General features: G+C 50.1%; 1 protein-coding gene across 4 annotated transcripts in view; it reads left to right on the top strand.

Moving 5' to 3' along the window:
* atp11c (ATPase phospholipid transporting 11C) overlaps positions 1 to 22,441 on the top strand; it is a 56,229-nt gene extending 33,788 nt beyond the window's left edge. Inside the window, exons 13-31 of one of the 4 annotated variants that reach the window (XM_062524171.1) lie at positions 588 to 758; positions 1,587 to 1,777; positions 3,246 to 3,317; positions 3,414 to 3,487; positions 3,769 to 3,872; positions 4,431 to 4,612; positions 5,399 to 5,659; positions 6,401 to 6,572; positions 7,928 to 8,030; positions 8,193 to 8,338; positions 9,317 to 9,376; positions 10,132 to 10,259; positions 10,666 to 10,801; positions 11,120 to 11,185; positions 11,563 to 11,666; positions 11,974 to 12,127; positions 15,459 to 15,558; positions 16,735 to 16,766; positions 18,257 to 22,441. In XM_062524171.1, the coding sequence (XP_062380155.1) occupies positions 588 to 758; positions 1,587 to 1,777; positions 3,246 to 3,317; positions 3,414 to 3,487; positions 3,769 to 3,872; positions 4,431 to 4,612; positions 5,399 to 5,659; positions 6,401 to 6,572; positions 7,928 to 8,030; positions 8,193 to 8,338; positions 9,317 to 9,376; positions 10,132 to 10,259; positions 10,666 to 10,801; positions 11,120 to 11,185; positions 11,563 to 11,666; positions 11,974 to 12,127; positions 15,459 to 15,554 (2,220 nt within the window). In that variant the 3' untranslated portion in view covers positions 15,555 to 15,558; positions 16,735 to 16,766; positions 18,257 to 22,441. The remainder of the gene's footprint in view (positions 1 to 587; positions 759 to 1,586; positions 1,778 to 3,245; positions 3,318 to 3,413; positions 3,488 to 3,768; positions 3,873 to 4,430; positions 4,613 to 5,398; positions 5,660 to 6,400; positions 6,573 to 7,927; positions 8,031 to 8,192; positions 8,339 to 9,316; positions 9,377 to 10,131; positions 10,260 to 10,665; positions 10,802 to 11,119; positions 11,186 to 11,562; positions 11,667 to 11,973; positions 12,128 to 15,458; positions 15,559 to 16,734; positions 16,767 to 18,256) is intronic. The other 3 variants (XM_062524173.1, XM_062524172.1, XM_062524174.1) reach the window with 3 other exon arrangements.
* Positions 22,442 to 23,722: the final 1,281 nt, after the last annotated feature.

Here is a 23,722-nt window from a genome sequence, read left to right as displayed (position 1 = left end):
TGCTGTTACACCTGTGTCAGACAGACACTTTGACTTTATTCTCTTATAAGTGCATCATGCATGTACATGGACTGAAATCAAAGAATGTAGAAAGAATAGTTCATTAATGAAATAGTTGACCTTGTACAGGTGGTGAAATAGCTCATCTATGTCTCTAGAGTACGTTTGTCAACTTACATGTTCAGGCATCTTGAAGTGCCACTTTATCATGATTTGTAGTTGTCTTGGCCTGTCTGTGGCGTGTTGTTTGGGTCAATAGAGAGGAGCTGCTCATGAAGGGGCCCAGATGTGTGTGTGTGTGTGTGTGTGTGTGTGCGTGTGCGTGTGTGTGTGCGCGCGCCTGGTCCAACGCCTAGAGAGAGCATAGATCATTTGCAGATGGTTCACAAGATGATTACCTCAAATTAAAGGCCATGCTTCGTTAACCTGATTTATGCTAGCAGTCCTTCAGTCAGAGACTAATGGCCCATCCTTATTGTCAGAGTCTGAGATTAGTGTGTGTATTAGCGTATATGTGTGTGTGTGTGTGTGTGTGTGCGCGCGCTCATGGCCTTAGCCCCTGACATGCTGCTGTGGTGTCCCTGCAGGTGGAGTACGTGTTCACAGACAAGACGGGCACGCTGACCCAGAACAACATGGAGTTCATCGAGTGCTGCATCGACGGCTTCCAGTACAAGAACCGCGACTCCTCCTCCGAGCTAGACGGCTTCTGCGTCACCGACGGGCCTGTCAGCAAGCTGCAGCAGAAAGCTGGACGGGTGAGACACGCACGCACACACACACACGCACATACATATACACATACACACATTTTTCACTCTACTCCTGAGGAGGGTGGTGTGTGTGTGTCCTCTGGAGAAAAAAGTGTGCTTTTGTCCTTGTGTCTTGTGCCTGTAAATTATTTGTGAGGTTGTGGTATGTAAATTATTTGTGATTAATCCGTATGTTTTACCAATGTCAAGGCCTAGAACAAAAACACAAAATGTGGGAATTATGTAATGGATCCCAGTGGAGTATTACTCATACTTTTTAAGGTGTGTGCGCGTGTGTGCGTGTCTGTGTGTGTGTGTGTGTGTGTGCGTGTGTGTGCGCGTATGTGTGTGTGTAGGGTCTCTAAGGGAGCCAGATGCTGGCGGTGTGATGGAGCTTGTTGGCGCTGCTTTATGAGGCGCGCCGGTGCCGTTAGCCAGCGCTAGCTTTATGGCCGAGCAGCGTCTGCTGTCTGGAGAGGAGAAGGTGTGTGTGTGTGTGTGTGTCGGAGCAGGCCGCGATGTCATGTTGGCGACACACACACACTTTGACCACGCCTGTGGCCTGTGTGTTTGCCATCGGAGACGTCTCCCACGGGAGCACTCCACCTGAGTTATGATACCTCTGAGCCAGCAGCTCAGGTCACACACTCCTCTGTGTGTGTGTGTGTGTGTGTGTGTGTGTGTGTGACTGTGCGCTTAAGTGGAGCTTATAGAGCATGACATTACTCTCTAGCAAGAACAAGTACAGGTGAAATGTTTTTTACGACTTACTGTGATCATTTTACTTATCTGAAATATCAACGTGTGTGTGTGTGTGTGTGTGTGCGCGTGCAGGAGAAGGAGGAGCTGTTCCTGCGGGCGCTGTGCCTGTGCCACACGGTGCAGGTGAAGGAGTCGGGGCCGGACGAGCTGACGGAGGTGGACCAGGTGGACGGGCTGGACCGTCCGCTCACTCATGCCCAGGAGGAGCGGGGCTTCATCGCCTCCTCCCCAGACGAGGTGGCCCTGGTGAAGGGAGCCATGAAGTAAGAGCCACACTACACCCGCTGAGCTTTTACTGAGCTTCTACTTACTGTAGAAGGAGATTCAGATTAAGTTTTGTCAATTTGATTTGGCCCTTTTAATCTCTTTTAGATGCTTTGAAATGTGCTTGTGAGATGAGTTTGGTATGGTTTGGAGAAAACTTTGAGTGTTTGTCCATTTCATCCTGGGTATATTGAGTCACTCTATCTCCTTTCTTCTCATAACATTACCAAATAAAAAATGCACGGTTACTCAAACATTCTAAAGATCCTGCATGCCCAAAACCTAAAGGAAACACACTCCTTTTTAAACAGTTGTCAGTAATGTTTTTCCCGCCATTCTGTTCTTATGGAGCGGTCCATATCTCATTGTATTCTATTACAACATGTTCTTTATGTAAAGTATTAGCTTTATATCATTGGGTAATATCCATAGTGAAAACGGTACAAAGTGTGCAAATAACGGATAAAGGGGAAAAAATCATTGAAGCCTCAGTAAATGTGTCTCAGATTTATTGGATTTGAGTTCCAGATAAAGACGTGAGGAACAGAGGTTTCTTTAAAGAAATACTGTATATTCACACAGCAAGTCAAATGGGAGTGGAGGACTCTTTTCTGTGCCTGCTGTTGGAGGAATATCACTCACTGAGGCTTGTGGAGCCGGGTAGCTCATTCCTGCGCTCTGGGAATATGCTGTGGAATAATAGTGCTGTGTCAATTAGGTTAGGCCTCCTCGGTGCCATCATTTCATTCCATAGCGCGTACATTTTCATTGATTTTACAAATCAAATCCATGGAGAACGGATATGCTCTCTGATAGTGTGAAAAAGGAACTGTGAAGGAATCCATAAACATGAAGTATGGAGCACAATAAGCCGCCCTCTCTCCCTTCTTTGTGTGTGTGTGTGTGTGTGTGTGTAGTACTCTATCCTCTCTCCCCTCTCTATGTGTGTGTACTCTACCCTCTCTCCCTTCTCTCTCTCTCTCTCTCTCTCTCTCTCTCTCTCTCTCTCTCTCTCTCTCTCTGTGTGTGTGTGTGTACTCTACCGTCGGCACTGCTTCTGGAGCATGCAGATGTCTTTCTTTTTCTGCACCCAAACTTTCACTATCCCCATAAATGAGGTTGTGTGTCTTGTAAATAATAGATCTCTGAGCGCTGCTTTGGGCATGGCGCATGCAAATAGAGCAGTGCACGCTGCACACTGGTGTGTGTCTACACGTGACTCAAACCTCAATAGTGGCCGTCTCATGTGGAGACCCAGAAGAAATGTTTACTTCATAGATTGGGTTCATATTTACCTTCTAGCATTTTTTATTATCTTTCTTTAATTTTATTTGAAGTATTTTTTATTATTACCCCTCATCTTTCTGTCTAACCATTCCATAGTTATAGTAAACACACGAAAAAGCAAGGGTCTGGAACAGGTTGTAGGAGTTGTAGTTGTGACCATGATGTGATTTGCCTGCTCAGGTATGGTTTCACCTTCCTTGGTCTCGAGAGCAAGACAATGAAGATCAAAAACAGACAGAACAACATTGAATCGTAAGTTGGCCTGGTTGCTGTGCTCTTCTTTTCTCCATAGCCTCATCCCTTTGAGATAAGGACACTCAGTCATGATCTTGTCGTCTTGTTCTGTAGGTATGAGTTACTGCATGTGCTGAACTTTGACCCCGTGAGGAGACGTATGAGTGTCATCGTGCGAAACAAAACAGGTGAGAAGCTGAGTGGATTCCTGGTCAGAAATGCAAGCTCAAATCTTTTTGGCAACCACTGCCTTGTCTGTTCAGTGTGAGTCAATAAAGGCCCGGCTTTATAGACCAAGTTATTGATTATTGATGTCACACAGTTGAGTTGGTAAATAGTCGTTTAGCCCTCAGGTTACTAGCTCTGTTGCATTTGAAGCTGTACATGTGTGGTCATAAAGCACTTACAACTGGTTAGTGAGTGAGCACGCTGACCTACGATTGACCTCCGACCTCTGCTCTGTGCCCAGGGGAGACGCTGCTCTTCTGTAAGGGGGCCGACTCCTCCATCTTTCCCCGGGTGAGGCAGGAGGAGGTGGATCGCATCCGCACACACGTGGAGCGCAATGCCACGGTAACAAGCCTTCACATTCTCTATCTCGTGTGTGTGTGTGTGTGTGTGTGTGTGTGTGTTAGATAATGGTGAGATTATGTGTGGTTAGTGTTAATAATGTATGTATGGCTCTGTGTGACGTAACGCAAGTGTAAGTGCAATGTTTTATTTATTGATGTGACTGAGGGTATAATGATCTGAAGTAATGGTGTAACTGTATGAAATAGATGCTATCTTTAGATTATGCAATGTACTAAAGCCAGAGCATCCGATGTGCAGGCTGAGGCTTCCGCTGAAAGTGTGAAGCCCTATTGGTTCTGCAATGTTTATTACAGAAATAATAATACTTCTTCTTCTTTGCTAAGCAACAGTCAATACTTGTGAAATTTAGCACATGCATCAGATGTTCATACAGTATGTGTGCATTTGACACACACATCACATGTGTGTTCAGTGATGGATGATGAAATGTCACGGCTCACAGAACTGTGGGCGCTTGGGCCCGTTAATGCCGCTTGCAGCTATATATAGCATGTTTGATTTGTGTGTGTGTGTGTGTGTGTGTTCCCATTTGTTCAGGACGGCTACCGGACCTTGTGTGTGGCCTACAAGACGCTGGGTGCGGAGGAGTTTGCGGCGACGGAGGAGCGTCTGAAGGAGGCTCGCCTGGCGCTGCAGGACCGCGAGGAGAAGCTCACGGCCGTCTACAACCAGGTGGAGAAGGACCTGACCCTCATCGGAGCCACCGCCGTGGAGGACAGGTCAGGGACACACACACACCGCTGCTGAATCGCCAGCCCCTCGGCACCACACCAACCTCGACGTTATTAACTTCCCACGACAAAGACAAAGTCAATGCGATTAGATAGATAGATAGATAGATAGATACTTTATTGATCCCCAAGGGGAAATTCAAGGTCCCAGCAGCTTAAGACACCACACACAACATACAATACAATGTAAACAGGAAAATACAAAGCAAATCAAAACAACTAGTCATGTTCATTTAGACCTGCACCATCTCAAAACAAATCTGGCCAGCAGCCATCCACGCAAATCCTTGAAGTGCTGTCCCTTCAGGAGTCAGGAGCGGGCCCAAGAGGGGCAGAGGGGGGAGAAGGACACTCATGGCTGTGCTGGGTGTCCTTGGGATGTGCTCCAGGCCTGGCTCTGCACTAGCGCTCCTCGCCCAGGCCCACCCTGTCTCAGTGTGACTCAGCAGCCCACAGCCCACGGGGTCAAGGGGGACGGATAAAGCACACTCGACACGGAATACAGTTCAACACACTCTAGACATGATGTCATGGACATTTAATCATCATAGACTCAAGGGGCCAGTTTCCGGTACAGGGATTAGGCGTAGTACTAGATTAAACATTGTTTTAGGTGGAGATATGTATTGTTCTCTTTCTGACGTCAGGCTTCATCCATTTACGGTAAACCAGCCCTAGATAACATGGTGTGTAATCCATGTCCCAGACTAAGCATTGTAACTTAAGTGTGTGTGTGTGTGTGTTGATTCTCTCTCCTCCATGGTGTGTGTCCAGACTGCAGGAGGAGGCGGCGGAGACCATGGAGGCGCTGCAGGGGGCGGGCATGAAGGTGTGGGTGCTGACGGGCGACAAGATGGAGACGGCCAAGTCCACGTGCTACGCCTGCCGCCTGTTCCAGCGCGGCACAGAGCTGCTGGAGCTGACGGTGCGCACCCTGGAGGGCGGCGGCAGAGAGCAGCGGCTGCACGAGTTACTGCTGGACTACCACAAGAGAGCCGTGCAGGACGCACCGCCCCCCAAGCCTGGCGTCACCAGGTGGGCAGCGCCCGCACCCCACATGCCCACCCACATGCCCACCACACTCCCATCACCCACATGCCCCCCACACTCCCATCACCCACATGCCCCCCACACTCCCATCACCCACATGCCCACCACACTCCCATCACCCACATGCCCCCCACACTCCCATCACCCACATGCCCACCACACTCCCATCACCCACATGCCCCCCACACTCCCATCACCCACATGCCCACCACACTCCCATCACCCACATGCCCACCACACTCCCAGCACCCACATGCCCACCACACTCCCATCACCCACATGCCCACCACACTCCCAGCACCCACATGCCCACCACACTCCCATCACACTCCCATCACCCACATGCCCACCACACTCCCATCACCCACATGCCCACCACACTCCCATCACCCACATGCCCACCACACTCCCAGCACCCACATGCCCACCACACTCCCACCACACTCCCAGCACCCACATGCCCACCACACTCCACCACACTCCCAGCACCCACATGCCCACCACACTCCCACCACCCACATGCCCACCACACTCCCAGCACCCACATCATGCCCACCACACTCCCATCACACTCCCATCACCCACATGCCCACCGCACTCCCAGACGTCCAGTCTGCCTGATCCATAGAGGTCTCAAGGGACACATGTCTTTTTGAGAACATACTGTATCACACACTGAACTTTCCTTACTGAAAGTGCTTTTTGTTTGTGTGTCTTCTGTGCTAGGGGTTGGACCACTGCAAGCCAGGAGTTCGGCTTCATCATTGATGGAGCGACGCTGTCCCTGGTGCTGAACCCGTCTGGTGCAAACTCCAACTACAAGAACCTCTTCCTGCAGATCTGCCAGAACTGCTGCGCTGTGCTCTGCTGCCGCATGGCTCCCCTGCAAAAGGCTCAGGTGTGTGTGTGTGTGTGTGTGTTGTGATGTACAGTTGTGCTCATACGTTTACATACCCTGACAACATTAGTCAAATGTGTACCATCTTCTTAAGATAACCATGATCTGCCAAAAAAACATTACTTTTATTTTAATGGCATTAAACAAATCAAGAAATGAATCATGTTCAAAAGTTGCCATACTCTTAGTTCTTCATGCATCATGTGTGTTGTTCCCCTAGCATCAATGATGGCTAGCCATCCTTTATGATAGTTTCTCATATGGTAGATTCTCTGCTTGATAAAAAGTCTTCAGGACCCTTGGGTTGTCATGCATGAACTCTTAATAGTACAGATGGTGAACTTCTCATCATAGGCCTTGCTTGCTTCTCTTCAAACCTATCGTTTATGATTGTGACCATTAAGTTTGGTGTTGGTCTCAGCATTCCTAATGACTTTGCTCCAGAAGTTCTGAGGCTTGTCTAAGTGCTGTTTGGCATATTGTAAGCCTTCTGTTTTGTGGCATTGGTGCAGTAGTGGGTTTTTTCTGGCAACCTGTCTGTGCAGCCCATTTTTGTTTAAGTGCCTCGTTATTGTGGGCTCTTGAAGCACCACTTTCTTGCCGTGAAGCCTGAGGGTTTTTTTCTTTGCATTCCAACCCATTTTCCTGGCAGTTGAGGCTGACATCTTTGTTGCTCTGCCAGCCTGTGGCTGTGGGTATCAACCAGACCACTACTGCTCCACTTCATCAGACAACTGACGAGCATTTTCAAACCTTTCTAGAGATTTCCATTTCCCTGATCTATACAGATCAACGGCCTAAAGCTGGCTAATACGAAGTGTGCCAGGGTTTGTAAACAGGGCACGCAACAGCACAAGTGTAGATCCTCCTACTAGTGCGTTTTCCTCTCCACCCTCTACTCCAGTGTTTCTGAACTGGTGGGTCGGGACCCAAGAATGGTCGTGGAACCACTCTGGGTCCGTCACGGAGATTTTATTCAAAATGCTACCTTATCAGATCTAATATGGTACCTTTATTTTGACAGGCTTTATTTGCAGCCAGTGTCAGTCATTGCCATGGACATAAACAATGTTTATGTAATCAGTCATGTCAGACAGCATTTTAGTGGTAAACACAAATGTGATGCCAAGCATCTGCATGTTCCAGACAAGTAGGTCTACAGGCACTTTGCATGTTACCATGTAGCTCACCATATCCGTTGGCTTGAACGCTAAATAAATATATGGGTCGCGACTTTATGAACATAGGAAATTGTGGGTCCCAAAGCCAGACCAGTTAAGAACCACTGCTCTACTCTAAATTCTTCTCTCTAACTGTGTCTCTCCTCTCTCTGGCCCTGGTCCTCTGCTCTGTAGATTGTAAGAATGGTGAAGAACTCCAAAGGCTCACCCATAACCCTGTCCATTGGTGATGGGGCCAATGATGTCAGCATGATCCTGGAGGCACACGTGGGCATTGGTAAATATGAACACCGATAAGGCAGCATCATGCTCAGATAAACACTGTCTGCTATGCGTCTTGGGATGTACTTGACTTTGCTTTCATACCTCTCTGTGTGTCTGTCTGTCTGTCTGTCTGTCTGTCTCTCTCTCTCTCTCTCTGTCTGTCTGTCTCTCTCAGGTATAAAGGGGAAGGAGGGGCGCCAGGCGGTGCGGAACAGTGACTATGCCATCCCTAAAGTCAAGCACTTAAAGAAGCTGCTGCTGGCCCACGGGCACCTGTACTATGTGCGCATCGCCCACCTGGTCCAGTACTTCTTCTACAAGGTGAGATACAGCACCTACACATGTCTGTGTGCCCACCTGGTCCAGTACTTCTTCTACAAGGTGAGATACAGCACCTACACATGTCTGTGTGCCCACCTGGTCCAGTACTTCTTCTACAAGGTGAGATACAGCACCTACACATGTCTGTGTGCCCACCTGGTCCAGTACTTCTTCTACAAGGTGAGATACAGCACCTACACAACTCTGTGTGCCCACCTGGTCCAGTACTTCTTCTACAAGGTGAGATATAGTACCTACACAGCTCTGTGTGTCCCCACACAGGGATGTAGTGTGGAGATCAGAACAGCAGGCACATACGATCGCAGGATAGGACGCAGAACAGTCCATGTACAGTACAGTCCAGATGTTGTCCTTTGGTGCTGTACTCAGTCCTTTACATGCCATTAACTATGTTGACTGTCATTACAGTATGCTTTGATTCAAGTGCTCTGTGTAAAAAATCCACATCCATATCAGCTCATGTCTCATAGCTGCAGTAAGTATTTTGAGTACGCTTAAATAAAACTGTATCTATATCAACATCTGTCTCATAGCTACAGTATAGTACGTATTTTGTGCACACTTAAAGTAAAGCAAATGGAAAGTGGAGAACTTGTAGGATCTGGTATTCCTACAGTCGGCTGAGCTGAGGTTCTTTAGGGTTTATGGCTGTTTTTACTGCCGGAGATAAAGAGTGTAAAGCCGCTCAGCGGCCCTGTCCAGAAGCCTGGCGGGTCGCGCGCTGGAGCCACTAACCCCTCTCCCCCAGCAGCCTCTCCTCTCTCTGCGCACGTGATGTATTAAACATGCGCCACTCAGGGCCACTCCACACTGGAGTGGAGCACAGCTGTGAAGAACACCTCCCCTGCCCCAGCCTGCCAGCCTCACGCCCTCCTGACTATACTGACAGTGCATCTCTCTCTCTCTCTCTCTCTCTCTCTCTCTCTCTCTCTCTCTCTCTCTCCTCTCCTCCCACAGAACCTATGCTTCATCTTACCTCAGTTCTTGTACCAGTTCTTCTGCGGCTTCTCCCAGCAGGTGAGTGGTGCTCCCAGGCCTCTGAGCAGGCAGGCTAGAGAGAAGCCTCCCCTCAAAACCAGAACTGCCGGGGGCTTCTCTCTCTTTTATCACCGCCTCTTCCTCCTCTGTCTTCTCCCTCAGTCAATCCTCCCTCTCTCTTCTCCTGGAGTGAGTGATGAGACGATATATATATATATATAATATGACATGCCCACCCTTTTATTTGGTAGATCTTCTTTGCTTCTAGAAAAGTTTAGTCCCACACACAGTCATACAAGTTCAGTACCGCTCCCAAAGTTTCCTCTGGGAGGTCAGCGATATGGCATGGACTAAGCGTCCAGCCTTCATATGCTCTCTAAGTCCTCAGATTTAGCGCCAGGTCCATAGAGTGAGGGTTATGAATGTGCAATGCAAAGGTTATTATGTGAAACGCTCATGCTTGTAAATAGAGATGCATAGCGTAGCAGCTAGTAGTCTGGCTTATATAGGGCTGTAAGTGCATTATGACCCACATAACACAGCGTACACAGCCCACAACCACACTATCTCGGTGTGTGTGTGTGTGTATATATATCAGTTACAAAGCGTGGTGACTGCATGCAGCCACAGCAACAGAGAGGCAACTGCTCACATCGCAGATCCACTTCCCTCTCCTGTTGCAGTGCTGGTGTCCCACACACGTGTGTGTGTGTGTGTGTGTGTGTGTGTGTGCCCGTGTTCCTCTCTGTGTATTAACCCCTGGTTGCCCCCTGGCCCTGCCCACGCCTCCCCAGCCCCTGTACGACGCAGCCTATCTGACGATGTACAACATCTGCTTCACCTCCATGCCCATCCTGGCCTTCAGCCTCTTGGAGCAGCACATCTGCATCGAGGTCCTCATGGACAACGCTTCCCTCTACAGGTGAACCTCGGCATTGCACTTTTGAATGCACACCTCCTACTGCACTGTTAAGAGGATCATTTCCTTATTTTTTTAAATGAATAGGGAATTCTTTGATGTAATCAAGTTCGAAGGAAACATTTTTACTTAATATAAAATGATTAATTATAGTCCATAGTCAATCGTTTGTTTGCTGTATTTCTATTCAAACTCAATTTGTGTATATTCTCATGACATATCTAGGTAACCCCAATGGTAATGAAGTGTAGTATCATACTACTAGTATACATAACGAAGTGGAAAGAATAATCCATCTCATTTTATATTTATCTTTTTGATCCCTCGTTCAGTCTCTCACTCTTTTTTTATAGCTCTCTTAATGCGTGTCTTCATCTCTCTTCTCCTCTCTTGTCATCCCTCTCTTCAGGGAGGTCGCTAAGAACGCTATGCTGCGCGTGTGGCCCTTCTTGTCCTGGACCATACTAGGGGTCTTCCAAGGCCTGATGTTCTTCTTTGGGGTCCGACTCCTCTTCAGCAACCCAGCCCTGCAGGACAACGGCCAGGTCAGTCCTGCACTGTTTGCCTAGCGTGCCCACACTGGTGGCAAAAGCACACAGAGCTCCTCGGGTTAATGCCACGTCCAGTGCCCTGAGGTGCACTGTAGATTTGTGTAATCTCATTGTGGGTGGCAGCACCAGATGTAGATGGAAATACACATGCAGCTGCATTCACAGTTGTTTAGCCTGTTTTTGAAGGAAGGAGATGACATACTGTATGATTGACATGAAAGGACATGCTGGGTGAATTAGGGTGGGGTGGCTTTCAGCCTTTGTGGTCTGGTGCTAATCTGTGCGCTCTAACCTGTCTGTTGTTTGTCGCAGGTGTTTGGGAACTGGTCCTACGGGACCATTGTGTTTACCGTCCTTGTGTTCACAGTCACCCTCAAGGTGAGTGGAATAGCCCTGAGTTACGGCTGGCCATTGTGTGTGGCCACTCTGCGTGGGATTTATGAGATCCTCGCGCCGACTTGCGCCCGTTTGATCTGCGCCGCCTTCAGCTCCATTTACTTTTATTTTACTGTGCTGTTTATTGTGCCATTTTGTGTTCAACAACACCACCGAGACACCAATGATAAAGGTGTCCTCTCTCCTCCTCTCCTCTTTTCTTCCCCTCTCCCTCTCTCTCTCATCTCTCTCCTCTCTCCTCCTTCTCTCCTCCCTCTCATCCCCTCCCCTCCTCCTCTCTCCTCCTTCTCTCCTCCCTCTCATCCTCCTCTCCTCCTCCTCCCTTCCTCCCCTCCTCCTCTCCTCCCCTCCCACTGTAGCTGGCGCTGGACACGCGGCACTGGACCTGGATTAACCACTTTGTCATCTGGGGCTCTCTGGCCTTCTACGTGTTCTTCAGCTTCTTCTGGGGGGGCATCATATGGTGAGCTGCGCTCACAGCACCGTCCTGCACAGTCACCTCTCACCTGTTACTGACCCTCTTATAGACACCTGTTAAGATATGGAGCTGCTATTTAGACCTACTGATGTACTGAGATAACATTAGCATTGTTATTGTTTGTCTCACAAAGTGCAGACATAACATTGATTATGTGCATGATAGACATGTTGTTTGATTTGATTTGATTCCTCCCCAAGATTAATGTTCTACAACACACACTCACACACTCTCTCTCCCTATCTCCCTCTCTCTCTCTCTCTCTCTCTCTCTCTCTCCCTCTCTCCTGCAGGCCGTTTCTGAAGCAGCAGCGGCTGTACTTTGTGTTTGCTAACATGCTGAGTTCGGTGTCGGCCTGGCTGGTCATCATCCTCCTCATTCTGCTCTGCCTGCTGCCCGACGTCCTGCAGCTGATCTTCCGCAAGCCCAAGAGCCATGCGCGACAGGTAACGCACACACACACACACACACACACACACACACACACACACATCTACTCAAGGCATACATGCATACGCACACATAGCACACGCACATACGCACATACGCAAAGCATACATGCACGTACACACACAGACACACCCACTCAAAATGTACAGTGATCTACATTCATAGGTTTACATTATCTCCTGTCTTTTGCTGATTGATACTGAACACAAGAAGCTCCACATCATTGTCTTTTCTGTGTCCTCCACCCTTTCCCTTAGTCCCCCTCTCCTCTCTTCTCCTCCACCCTTTCCCTTAGTCCCCCTCTCCTCTCTTCTCCTCCACCCTGTCCCTTAGTCCCCCTCTCCTCTCCTCCACCCTGTCCCTTATTCCCCTTTCCTCTTTCCTCTCCACCCTGTCTAAATGTCTTGTGTTGGGGGCTCTGGGCATCAAAGTGGTGCCGCTGCAGTGGACCTTCATCTCCATTAACTGACCGTGGGGGAGGGGGGGAGGGGGGCGATCCACTGAGATGCTCACTGTTCACTCAAACAGGAAGTCAGTTCAGCTAATTACACACTTCATTCCTGGCCAGGTTCTCTATTTCTCTTTCTCTTTCTCGCTGTATCTCTCTCTCTCTGTATCTCTCTCTCTCTCTCTCTCTCTCTCTCTCTTTCTCCCTCTCCCTCTCTCTCTCCCTCTCTATTGATGTCCAGCTCTGATGAAGTGTATCCGGTTGCCCTTTGCCTCTGTTTTAAAGATCCCACCCTCCCCGGTCCTCCACCCCCGTCTTGTAGGGTAAAGTCCTGGGCAAGCAAGCTGTCAGTAGCCGGTGGCCTTAGCACATCTGGCCGAGTGAGTTAGCCACTTCTCCAGCAGAGCAGCGGTGTCCAGCAGAGCGTAGCGTAGCCCCTTGCCAGCCTCGTCCACCCTCTCCCGCCCACTGACCACGCTGGGCCCCCGTTACCCCACCACCTGTCAGCAGAGTGAGCTGTGCGTGTCGCTCATTAATTAGCCGCCGCCGCTCACAGGCTTAGACGGAAGTCAGTGTTTTGTGACGGCAGAAAGGTAAACACCGGGCGCAAGCTGGCCGCTATTTTTAGTCGGCGATAAATCACGGTGAGAGACGAGCTCCGCAGGAACGTAGACCCGTCCTGTCGTCTCATCTCCTCGTCCTTCTCTGGCCCGATCCGCGCCACTTAGAGAGGAGCGCTGCAGCTGTATATTTAATGGGACGGGGGGGAGGTGAACGCTGCGGACTCTGTGGAGGGGGCTCGCTGTAGTGGACGCTGAGCGGGTGTGAACGCCACCGCGGAGTCGGGCCTCTGAAGGGAGCGCACACTTCAAAGCGCTCAGTGCCTCGGGGAGTCCAGCGGAGCACGTCAAACTGGGTCAGCAGCGCTCCGGCCCCCATGTAGGCCAGCACTGGTCAGTTGTCACTTGTGTAGAGTGTCCGTCAGGAGGAGGAGGAGGAAGACGCTCCTTCAGCAGACTATATGTGACCCTGTAAAGCGGAACCAGTCGTTTCGGTAAAATTAACGCTCACGTGAACGGCCATAAACTAAGCTTTCCAACGATATGTATATCGAGGGTATTACACAAACTATCGCTAAGATAACAGCATCCAAAGTTGACATGGTTCTCCTGTCACGATATGCCAGAAGAGGAGAAATCACCTTTTTAAGCGGCGCGTGCACAACGGGAATGACAGCAAATGTGTTGAATCTTCGCCGGGTTTAACAGTCAAAACGTGTTTTTCCGTGAAATGCGTTCACGATATGAAACTGTAGACTGTATACAGTCGAATTAGGCGAAAACGTGAAATTCAACATTTTAACCCTGAAGTTTGTTATTGTTGATTTTCTCAAAATAACGTTGTGCGCAAAACGACTGATTTCGCTATGAATGGTCACATATGTTCTCTTCTGTCTGTTCCTGTGCTCATTCGTCTCCTTCAGTGTCTCATCTGGTGTGCACCCGTCGCCCTCCTTAACAGACTTCCTCTAATGTTCACAGCTTTTCTCTTAAGCCTGTTTTCCCTCCTGATCTCTCCTCCTCTGCCCTCTCTCACTCCTGCTCTCTGTTTATTGTCCTCCCTCTCCCCCTCCCACGCTCTCTCTCTTTCTCCTCTCTCTCTCTCTCTCCCTCTCCCTCTCTCTGTCCTTCTGCTGTGATGCCTGCAGATCAAGCGACGCCTTCCTACCTCTGGGACGTCCACCATCTTCATGCTGTCGCAGACCGCCAGCACTCACAGCTTCTCCTGGAGTGACTGAGGTCTCTCTGCCTGCTCCTTAACTCCCTCCTCCTCCTCCTCCTCCTCCTCCTCCTCCTCCTCCTCCTCCTCTTCTCCCTCACTGCCTCTGGCTCTACTGGCCTGCCTGCTCCCCTGTCCTGTCCACTCTCCCTCTCTGTTGACTGGTCACTCCTCCAGTTCAGGCGTGGCATCCCCACAGGCACTCACTCTGACGCAGGGCATTTGGAGCGCCTGATGTGTTGGACACTGGCACTAGGCTGGGTTTGTGAGTGCACTGGGATCTGCTGCCAGCCTGACATGGAGCAGGTTTATTGTGTGTGTGTGTGTGTGTGGGTGGATGTGTGTGTCTGGGTGTGTCTTGGTGTTTGCAAAATGAGTTTTTTATGATGTAACTACTAAATCAAGCAGTCAGTGGAGCCAGTGGCTGTATCGTTTAGGCAGGTGTTGATCTCAATAGTGTGTGTGTGAATAGTGTGTATGTGTGTGTGTGTGTGTGTGTGTGTGTGTGTGTGTGTGTGTGTGTGTGTGTGTGTGTGTGTGTGTGTGTGCATGAGGGCGTGAGGCAGGGCTGTTCCTAATGAGAGCAGGTGCTCCACTGCGTCGCCTGCTCCCCCACTGTGTGCTGTGTGTGCATGCCAGCCCGCCCGCCCAGGTGACCGCCACTCCGCACGCAAGCACACGGGCCTCCCCCTGCATGGCCACGCAGCCCAGCCTGGCACCGCCCAGCAACGCTCCCTCCACCCGCGGCTCCACCCGCGGCCACTTGGCATGGATGTCTGTGTAGTTGGTTGGTGTCCGAGACGGCCCACACTCCCAGAGGGTGCTTGTGTGTCTGAGTGTCTTCCGTGTGTCTTGTGCCCAGCCATGGGGAACAGAGGGAGTCCGCGGCCAAAACAGCGCCTCTCTCACTGGGAGGAGTTTAATGGACATACAGAACCGGAGAGAATGTTAAGACATGTCCAGGCGCAATGTTTTTGTCCCTTTACTGTGTGTGCGTGTGCGTGCGTGCGTGTGTGTGCATGTGTTTGGTGTGTGTGTGTGTGTGTGTGTGTGCGCGAGACGTGTCTCCTCCTTAAGTGTCTCTCCCATCGCCCTTTCAGAAGAAGCCGAGGCCGTCGGCCTCCCCGTCTCCCCGGGCCTCAGCCAGACCCCTGCTCATGAGAACCTTTTCAGACGAGTCCAATACTGTCTTATGACCAGGTACCAGCCCCGGGCCCCTCTGTCTCTCTCTCTCTCTCTGCTGTCTCTCCCTAGAAAACCTTAGAGAGACCCCGCCCCCTCAACCTTCCGCAGCCAATCCGCTTCTCTAGAGCTCAATAAACCTCCAATGAGTAAACAGGCTGACCTCAGTCCTGCCAGACTTAGTCCTCCTACTCCTCCATTTGAACCCTAAATCCAGAGTGAGCCTCTCTCCTCTCTCCTACACTGCAGGATGAGGTCCCTATGGTGGGCTGAAGAGACATTATGGTGCCAGATGTACTTAGTTCCTCCACACTGCCAGATTAGTCCAGCAGAGCCTCCCTGACTGGCTACTGAGTTGCGAGCAGCAGGAGAGGGCTAGTGAACAGCTCCAGTGGCCGCCCTAGAGGCCTAGAGGAGGGGCGGGCATGATGAATGATCTGTTCAGCTCACCATGGGACGGGGACACACTACTCCTCCGTGCTCCCTGCATGCACCCAACCTGTAATTCTCCCCCCTAATCTGGTTTTAATGAAACTCAATTCCGCTCAAGCCGAGCCGCTCTGTAGGGAATCTTCCTCGTCAGGTCCTGTATGTGTGTGTGTGGGCGTGTGTGTTTGTTTTGTTTGTTGGCGTGTGTGTGTGTTTGGGTGTGTATATGTACGTGTTTGTACGTCTTGTAAATAACTGTGGGTGTCGGTGTTGAGTAATTCTAGCAGCGGGCCAATTCTTCTAACCCCAGCACCCCCCCCCCCCCCCCCCCCTCCTGTATTGTGGTAGTCCTGTCTGTGTCCATCCCTCTTGTGGTTGTGGCCGCACCCTCGGGACTCCACCTTTGTGTTCCTGGTCAGTCGTGCATGCGCACCCTCGGCGGTGGTGACCACAGCCCTCTGCGTCTGGACACTGCGTGTCCCTGGTCACGCGTGTGTGGTGCCCGCGGTGACCTCCCCTCCACCCTCACGCAGTTGGCGCGCGGCCTCCGACAGTGCATGCCTGTGCCGTGGTGCTTGTGCCTGCTGGCTGCTACTGCCCCCGGGATGCCTGCCTGCCTGCGTGTGTGTGGTAGTGGGCCGCTGGGTCCTGTGGTCAGGGGAGGGAGGGGTCACTGTGGGTGTACGGGGGTGGGCTGGGGTAGGGGGCAGTGATCACTCATCAGCACAGCAGGTCTTAACCCCAAGCTTCTCTCTCCTCCTCTAGCTGTCAGAGGACTCGCTCTACCACCCGGACAGGTAAAGTAGGGAAGGGACTCCTCTCCCCTTCTCCTGGGTTTCGGGGGGCGGCGTCTGTGGCCTTGTCTTCTGAGAGCAGCGGGATCCTGCTGCTGGGCCGGTCACTGGAGTCTCCTGCTTCAGCACAATCTGACCGCTGGGAGAGGATGACGAGCATTGGTCTCAATCAGATGACTTGACCAATCAGGCCCCCAGGAGCAGGATCCTGCTCTGACTCTGCACTGACACTCTGAAGAACTATGTGGCTGGAGAACTGACTCCAGATCTGGCGTGCAGCTCGACCCTAAACCCTGCGTGACCCAAAGCTGAAGGATTCCAGCTGTTCTGGGGTCAGTTCTCCAGCTCCATCAGGCTCTCGTTGCAGTACAGGCCCTGGTGTTTCCATCCGGGGCTTTGGGTTTGCAGATATCATACAGTATGTGAAGGTGAAAGTGAAAGGGGAGCGACGCCATGGCTTACTGTGATCAAACTAATCAACTCCAACCTAATCCTCAAGCTCTTTGGGTCTCTCTCTGTCTGTCGTCATGATGATTTCTATATATATTTGTCAATGAATATGTTGTCTCTGTTACACTTGTTTAAAGATGTTTTGCTTTGAAAATGTCCCATGGACCCATCCCCTTGAAACTGATTTTGGCTGCGTTTACACTGGTATGCAGAGTCCTAACTTTTTGGACTGTCTGTTTACATTTACGCTTCATCTTGGCCCATATCAGATGTGTGTTTACACGGTTCACTAGTTTGCTCTACACTTGAGACAGCCAGAAATGCGTACCGGGATTTTGGCCACCCGAAATGAAAGTAGACATACAGACAGCAACGGGAAACGCACAAAATAACACCAGCTGGACTTATAAGGCTCTGTCAACGGTGCGTTGTTTACTTTCATTTCTGAAGTATCTTGAGAAGCCCGCAAAATAGGCAAAAAAGAAAAGGGGAGGGCCTCATTTCAGACATCTACATCTTTATTTTCATTTCTCCGTTCTGCCAGGCGAGCACATGAAGGCAACATTGTGTGTAATGTAAATGCAAAAATAGTGAAAGACTGTGGGCATTTTCAGCGATTTGCAAGTTGAAAGTGATTAGGATATCTGATCTGCCGGTCACATTGGCACATATCCGATTCATATCTGATTTATTTCCACATATGAATGAGGCCTGAAACCGATCTGAAAATATTGCAATCCATGTGTTTTTCCCCTGTGTTAATACGTCCATGCGGCACATCGATATCGTGCCACATCTGAGCAAAAAAATCAGAATAGGGTCACATTTAACTCACGGTGTAAACGCAGCCTTTTGTGGGGTCTTGCTGGAGTTCTCATTATGGAGGAGGTGTGAATAGAATAGAAGCAATATCTGGTGCAATTTGCAGGTATCTTTTAATCGTTGTGCCTGTTCTATGCCCGATTCAGATTCTGGGAGATTTATTTGTCTTATTGCCAGGTTTTAGACTGAGTCACGTGTGTGTGTGTGTGTGTCTTCCACAGAAGGTTGCTGCGATCACACCTATCTCCTACAAGCACCTAAAGGAGCGGGACTGAAAAGGGTTTGTGAAGACCCCAGCAGCTGCCCACTCTTCTGCCTGATCCAAAAAGGCAAAAGAAAACCAGGAAACAGATCTGAGGAGGAAGACTTAGAAAAAGAAAGAATGAAAATTAAAAAAGGACAAGACAAAACAGCAGGCTTTTCCAGGCCTACTCCGTTACACATGTCTGCTCTCCTCTCCTCTCCCCCCCCCCTCTCTCTCCCTCTCTTTCTCTCGTTCCTCAGCATGTCTCTGTCCAGAGCATACTGTGTGCAGGGTCTCTCCGCACGTGGCTTTGTTTGTCAGTGTTTTTTCTACCGATTTTTTACTGAGCGTTTCACACCAAGGGGAAGCATGACGTTTTCATTTTCTCTCGTCTCCGCCATACTTGCCCCCTGACGTGAACCCCCCCCCCCCCCACTCCTCTGCCCTTCCCTGAATGCCACTGCACTGGAGATGACCGCAGCTCCAGATGAGCGAGCTGCCATGCTGGACGCAGACACAGCACTGCTGCCCCAGTGGGGACCCTCCACCCCGAGCCGTCCGCACCCCCCTCCCGCATGAAGGGTGGGCCAGAGCCCCCCCGACCCCCCCAGATCCTGCCCCCATAGAGGAATACTACATTCCATCTTGTCTACCAGAGAATCCAGTTCCAGCTCTGTCTGAGCTCATTCAAAAGGCTTTGTTGTGTTTAGCTCTTTTCTTTCTTGGTCCAAGAGCACCAACTCCACCCCCCCACACCTCCCACACCTCCCACCATAGCTCTTCCGTGTGTGTGTGTGTGTATGTGTGTGTGTGCATTTGTGTGTGTGTGTGTGTGTGTGTTTTGCATTTGGGTTTCCCTGCCCCTTGGCCAGAGAGGGCCGCACGTAGAGCTCTCTGTGAAGATGCTGCATCGGGGGCCTCGACCCTGTGGGTTCAAAAGCTGCCTTTCAACAACATGCCGTGTCTTAAAGTGCATCGACCGCTTCCTCGCTCACTCACTCGGGATCAACGAGAGCAGAGGCTCAAGCTTAGGGTGCCATGTCCCTCGTTACCCTCTTACTTATGTTACCCCAATCCCAATCCCAATCGTGTGTGTGCTTGGTTGGGCATGTGTGTGTGCTTGGGAAAAGTAAAAGAAGTGAACGAGACATTTTTCCCCCCCCGGTCCCCCAGAATTGTTTTAGTGTATTAGCTTGTTTTGTTTCTCTTTTATTGGGTGTTTATGTTTAGGCTATCTAGAGATGGATTAAGAATGAAATTCTATGAAATATGTTCTATACAAAGTCAAAGTGATTATTTATATAAATATATTGTCGCTTAAAGCCAAAAAAAAATGTGTTTTCAGGATGTGGGGTTCAGGTATAAGTGATATTTAGTACAAGAGACAAGTTACTATTAGAGAGAGAGTGTGAGTGTGAGTGTGAGTGTGAGTGTGTGTGTGTGTGTGTGTGTGTGTGTGTGTGTGTGTGTGTGTGTGTGTGTGTGTGTGTGTGTGTGTGTGTGTGTGTGTGTGTGTGTGTGAGAGAGCAAGAGAATGTGTGACATAGAGACTGTGCGCCCCCTAGTGTGTGAGAGAGGACAGGAGGCTGTGCTGAAAGAGATCCTGTTTCACTCTGAGCCATGACATCAGGGCCAGTCTACCAGCCCTGCCATTGTGTGACCCCAGCAGGCCACCTGCACTCCCCCACTCACACAACCCCCCCCCCCCCCCCTCACTCACGCACTCACTCACACGCACGCATGCCACAAAAGAGGCACATGTTTATGACATGCACACACTCATACTGTATGCACTCACGCACATAGACATGCACGTCCATGTTTTGTTACAGTGGCTTTGCTGAGGCTGGAGATCGTATCGCTCTCCCGGAACTCAGAAAAGTGCCAACTCACGAGCTGCCCCCACACATGCCCAGAGGCGGTGCCACCGCGGGGCCACGTCGCAAGCACACTGCGACTGCCCACCTTGGACCTCATCACCCCCTCACCACTGACCGGTCCACATGGGCTGGACCCGCAGCTCTGACCTGTGCTTTCTCCCATGGGTTCCCACAGTATATTTCCCTCCATAGATAAGAGCTTCATACATTCCATCTCAACATTGCCATTTCAATCACTTTTCTAAAAAAAAAAACAAATCTATTTACGGAATGACTTGTTATTTGACTTGTGTGATTTTTTCTCTCTGAACATTGTATTTATTGTTAACGTAATTTTACTCACAAAAAAAAATTGCTCTATTTTTATGACATGAATCCTTTGATCCATTAAATCCATTTTTAGTCAACTGTTATCATTTTGTGCCAGTTAGGTCCACCTGTGTCCTATCCAAGGTGACCACAGATGGAGGTTGTTTTGTTTTCTTGCCTGAACCGAGCGCCCCACGCTCCACGCCCCTCTCCCCTCTCCACCAGTGATGGGCTGAGATCTGTGCTCCTCAGGGTCCCGTCGCAGCATGTGTCTCAGAGGAGCAGCAGCGCTGGTCTGAGATCAGCGTAGCCCCTTTCGCTCGCCAGGAGCTGGGTACGGGTATAGACTAGAAAACAGCTGATCTCAACGCAGCCGCTGAGCCGTGCTCCGAGAGCGCGCAGCCCACAGACCAATGTGTCAGACCTGAGCGAGGACCTGACTGTGTGTTGGCCAGTCCCTTTAATGAGCGCCATGTCCGTCTGCGCCATCTGCCTTTTCTGTGTCCCTAAAAGTAGCTCAAACTGAGCGTCATGACCATAACCCCCCTTCCCCCCACCCCCCACCCCCCACTCCACTCCACTCCAGTTCTGGCATGCTTACGTGAATGAACATGTGACTGAAAAAAAATGTATGTTTCTCGAGCATATCAAAAGCAACACAGCTCTTTATGAATGTTACTGCTAGTCCGGTTTCAGAGCAGCGAGCCGTGTGTGGCCGTGCCGCCGTCAGTGGACAGTGGTTGCAGGACGGCAGGTGGCCAGCACCCCGTGGGCGTGTCCTGATGCCATGCATCTGGCGCCCCACCCAGACCTCTCTGGCTTTGGACCCTGTCACCTGTGGGCCCTCTATGTCCTGTAGGCCACAGCAGGGTCGCCTGTCCCCCCTCTCCCCATATAACACACTCTGCTGGCAGATTTTATAGACGGGGACAACTGTAGCCCTGGGTTGTGTGGTGGTTGGATCACAATGTTGTCCAGGGATACTTTTGATCTGTGTCTTGGGATCCAGCCTCAGATTTGTAGGTGATTCATCTATCAGAGGAAAACCATATTTTAAAAAGAGCTATAGATTGCTAAAGAGCTATATTGTCATTTTTTAAAATTGAATTTCTTCTAAGAGACGGGAAAGCATTTTACAGTGAGACTATACGTCTGTAAAAGAGGTTGTTGAGGCAAAGCCAAACTCGCTTGCACCTAAGAGTGCAGTGGGTGTTCCGTTTAGTGGTAGCTGTCATGGGTCAAAGCAAAGGACAGATGCAGGTTTGTTTGTTTAATTTATGAGATTTATGCACTAAAATTTAAGATGTGTTTATCCTTTACGAGCAATGAAGTCTATTGTGATTTTTCAGAATTAGTGATTCATGCAAGCGAGGCTTTGTCAGTACTGTATATGGGGCAATATTTTACGAAACCCCCCAACACTGATACCTTGTACATGCTGATGTGAGCTTGGTCAAGCACTGACACCATCACCAGAGTGTGGCGAAGTAGTCTGGGGGTCGGGGTAGAGTGGGGGACCTGCCTGCATTGTTACAAGTCTACAAGTGAAGCAAACCTTTAAATGACATCAGAGATGCTATTTTCAGAGCTTAAAAAAAAGAAAAAATATCTTGGATTCTCATATTTGCCTGTCTACAAAGAAATGAAAATGATTTGATTGTATTTTTAATGCAACCTTTTCCAGCCACTTTTGTAATAAAATGGAAATGTCCAAAAAAAGGAAGAATAAAACCATGGAACTAAAAGGCTACCTGGTAGAAGAAGAGCTGAGACATAACTGGGGTGTGGTGCTGTGCTGAACAGCGGGCACAAACGAGGACAGCCCTGCACCCTGGGCAAGGACCCCCCCACCTCCCCTTTACATCTGGAGCGTTCAGTGGCCAGCCTTCTGATCTGAATGTACCTCTTTAAAAGACCAGTTTGTTCCAAATCAGAAATTCTTTCTGTAATAAAATTGTTTTGCAAACAGAGCAGCCTTTGTGTCTGTGTTTGGCTTTGTCTGTGAAGTGCACTGTGTGTTTCTGTAGATGCACTCTCTGTGTGTGTGTGTGTGTGTGTGTGTGTGTGTGTGTGTGTGCACGCTAAGCAGATGCCAGGCTGTGATGAAGTAGCTGAGAGGCTTAGTGGGATGAGCTGCAATGATGAAACCTCAAATGGAGAGACCCTCCCTCCCACTCAGCCGCCAGCAGCAGCACAACAAACAGCAGCTCCAGCAGTGTGTGTGTGTATATATGCATCTCCTCATACAGCACAGGCTTTGTGTGTGTTTGTGTTGCTTTTACACATTGGTGTGTGGTCTGCGTGCGTGCGACCATGAGAAGCCTTTCAGATGCAAACATGCAGCGCTGCAGTGTAATTATGCCGGCTCACGTTTCAGATAAGCTGCATGCCCTGGTCAAGAATGTGACATTGTGTTGCCCTGCATTGCGTAACGCACAATGCCTCTTGTTCATATGACTGCCCCTCTGTGTCACAGGAGCACCCCATGTCATATGCATGTTTGCATCCATGGCCTACACACATACACACACACAACACACACACACACAGACAGAGGGCACAGCCAGAGAGAGGGGAGTGGAGTTAGAATAGTTTCTGTGACTGGACAGTAGCTGTATTGTAGTGTGTGTCTATTTGTGTAAGTGTGTGTTTGTGTGCCTGTGTGTTTGTGGCAGAGGTTCAGAGGTGTGGGACTCTGGCTGCACAGCCTTGCCTTCTGACCGACCAATGAGAGTCCAGCAGAGCCGGGGAGAGGGAGGAGCCAGAGAGAGAGGGGTGGGAGAGAGAGAGCGAAGGGAAAAGTTGAGCGCGAGGGAAGGTGGGAGGGGTCTGGCACCGTGACAGCTGCACGAGCCTCACACGACGCACCAGCGCTCACACACCAACCACAGAGGCCGCGCAGGAGAGAGGGAGGAAAAAGAGAGAGAGAGAAGAGAGAGATGTCAGAAGAGCGATGGAGGAGGGGGCTGTGTTTGTTTTGAAGTGCAGCACTGCTGTGCTTTAGGGATACGCTCCTGCTTGCTTGGGAAAGGACACTCTTCTTTTCACACCCCTCCCTCCCTCCCTCTTTCTCTCTCAGTCATTGTGCGGAGGAGAGGTGAGGAGGACTGCGTGTTGGGGAGGCACTGCAAGTGGCCTGAGCAGGTCTGCCATTGATCGCAGCTCAGGGGGAGGAGAGAGAGAGAGAGAGAGCCTCCTCTGGACAGGAGGGGGTTCGGCGGCGATTTGGGAGCGGGCAAGATGCACTCGTCCAT

Source organism: Sardina pilchardus, chromosome 21, assembly GCF_963854185.1.
Source record: "Sardina pilchardus chromosome 21, fSarPil1.1, whole genome shotgun sequence".
Classification (NCBI taxonomy): Eukaryota; Metazoa; Chordata; class Actinopteri; order Clupeiformes; family Clupeidae; genus Sardina; species Sardina pilchardus.
Note: the sequence above shows the minus strand (reverse complement) of the source record. Positions and strands in the feature narration are given on the sequence as shown.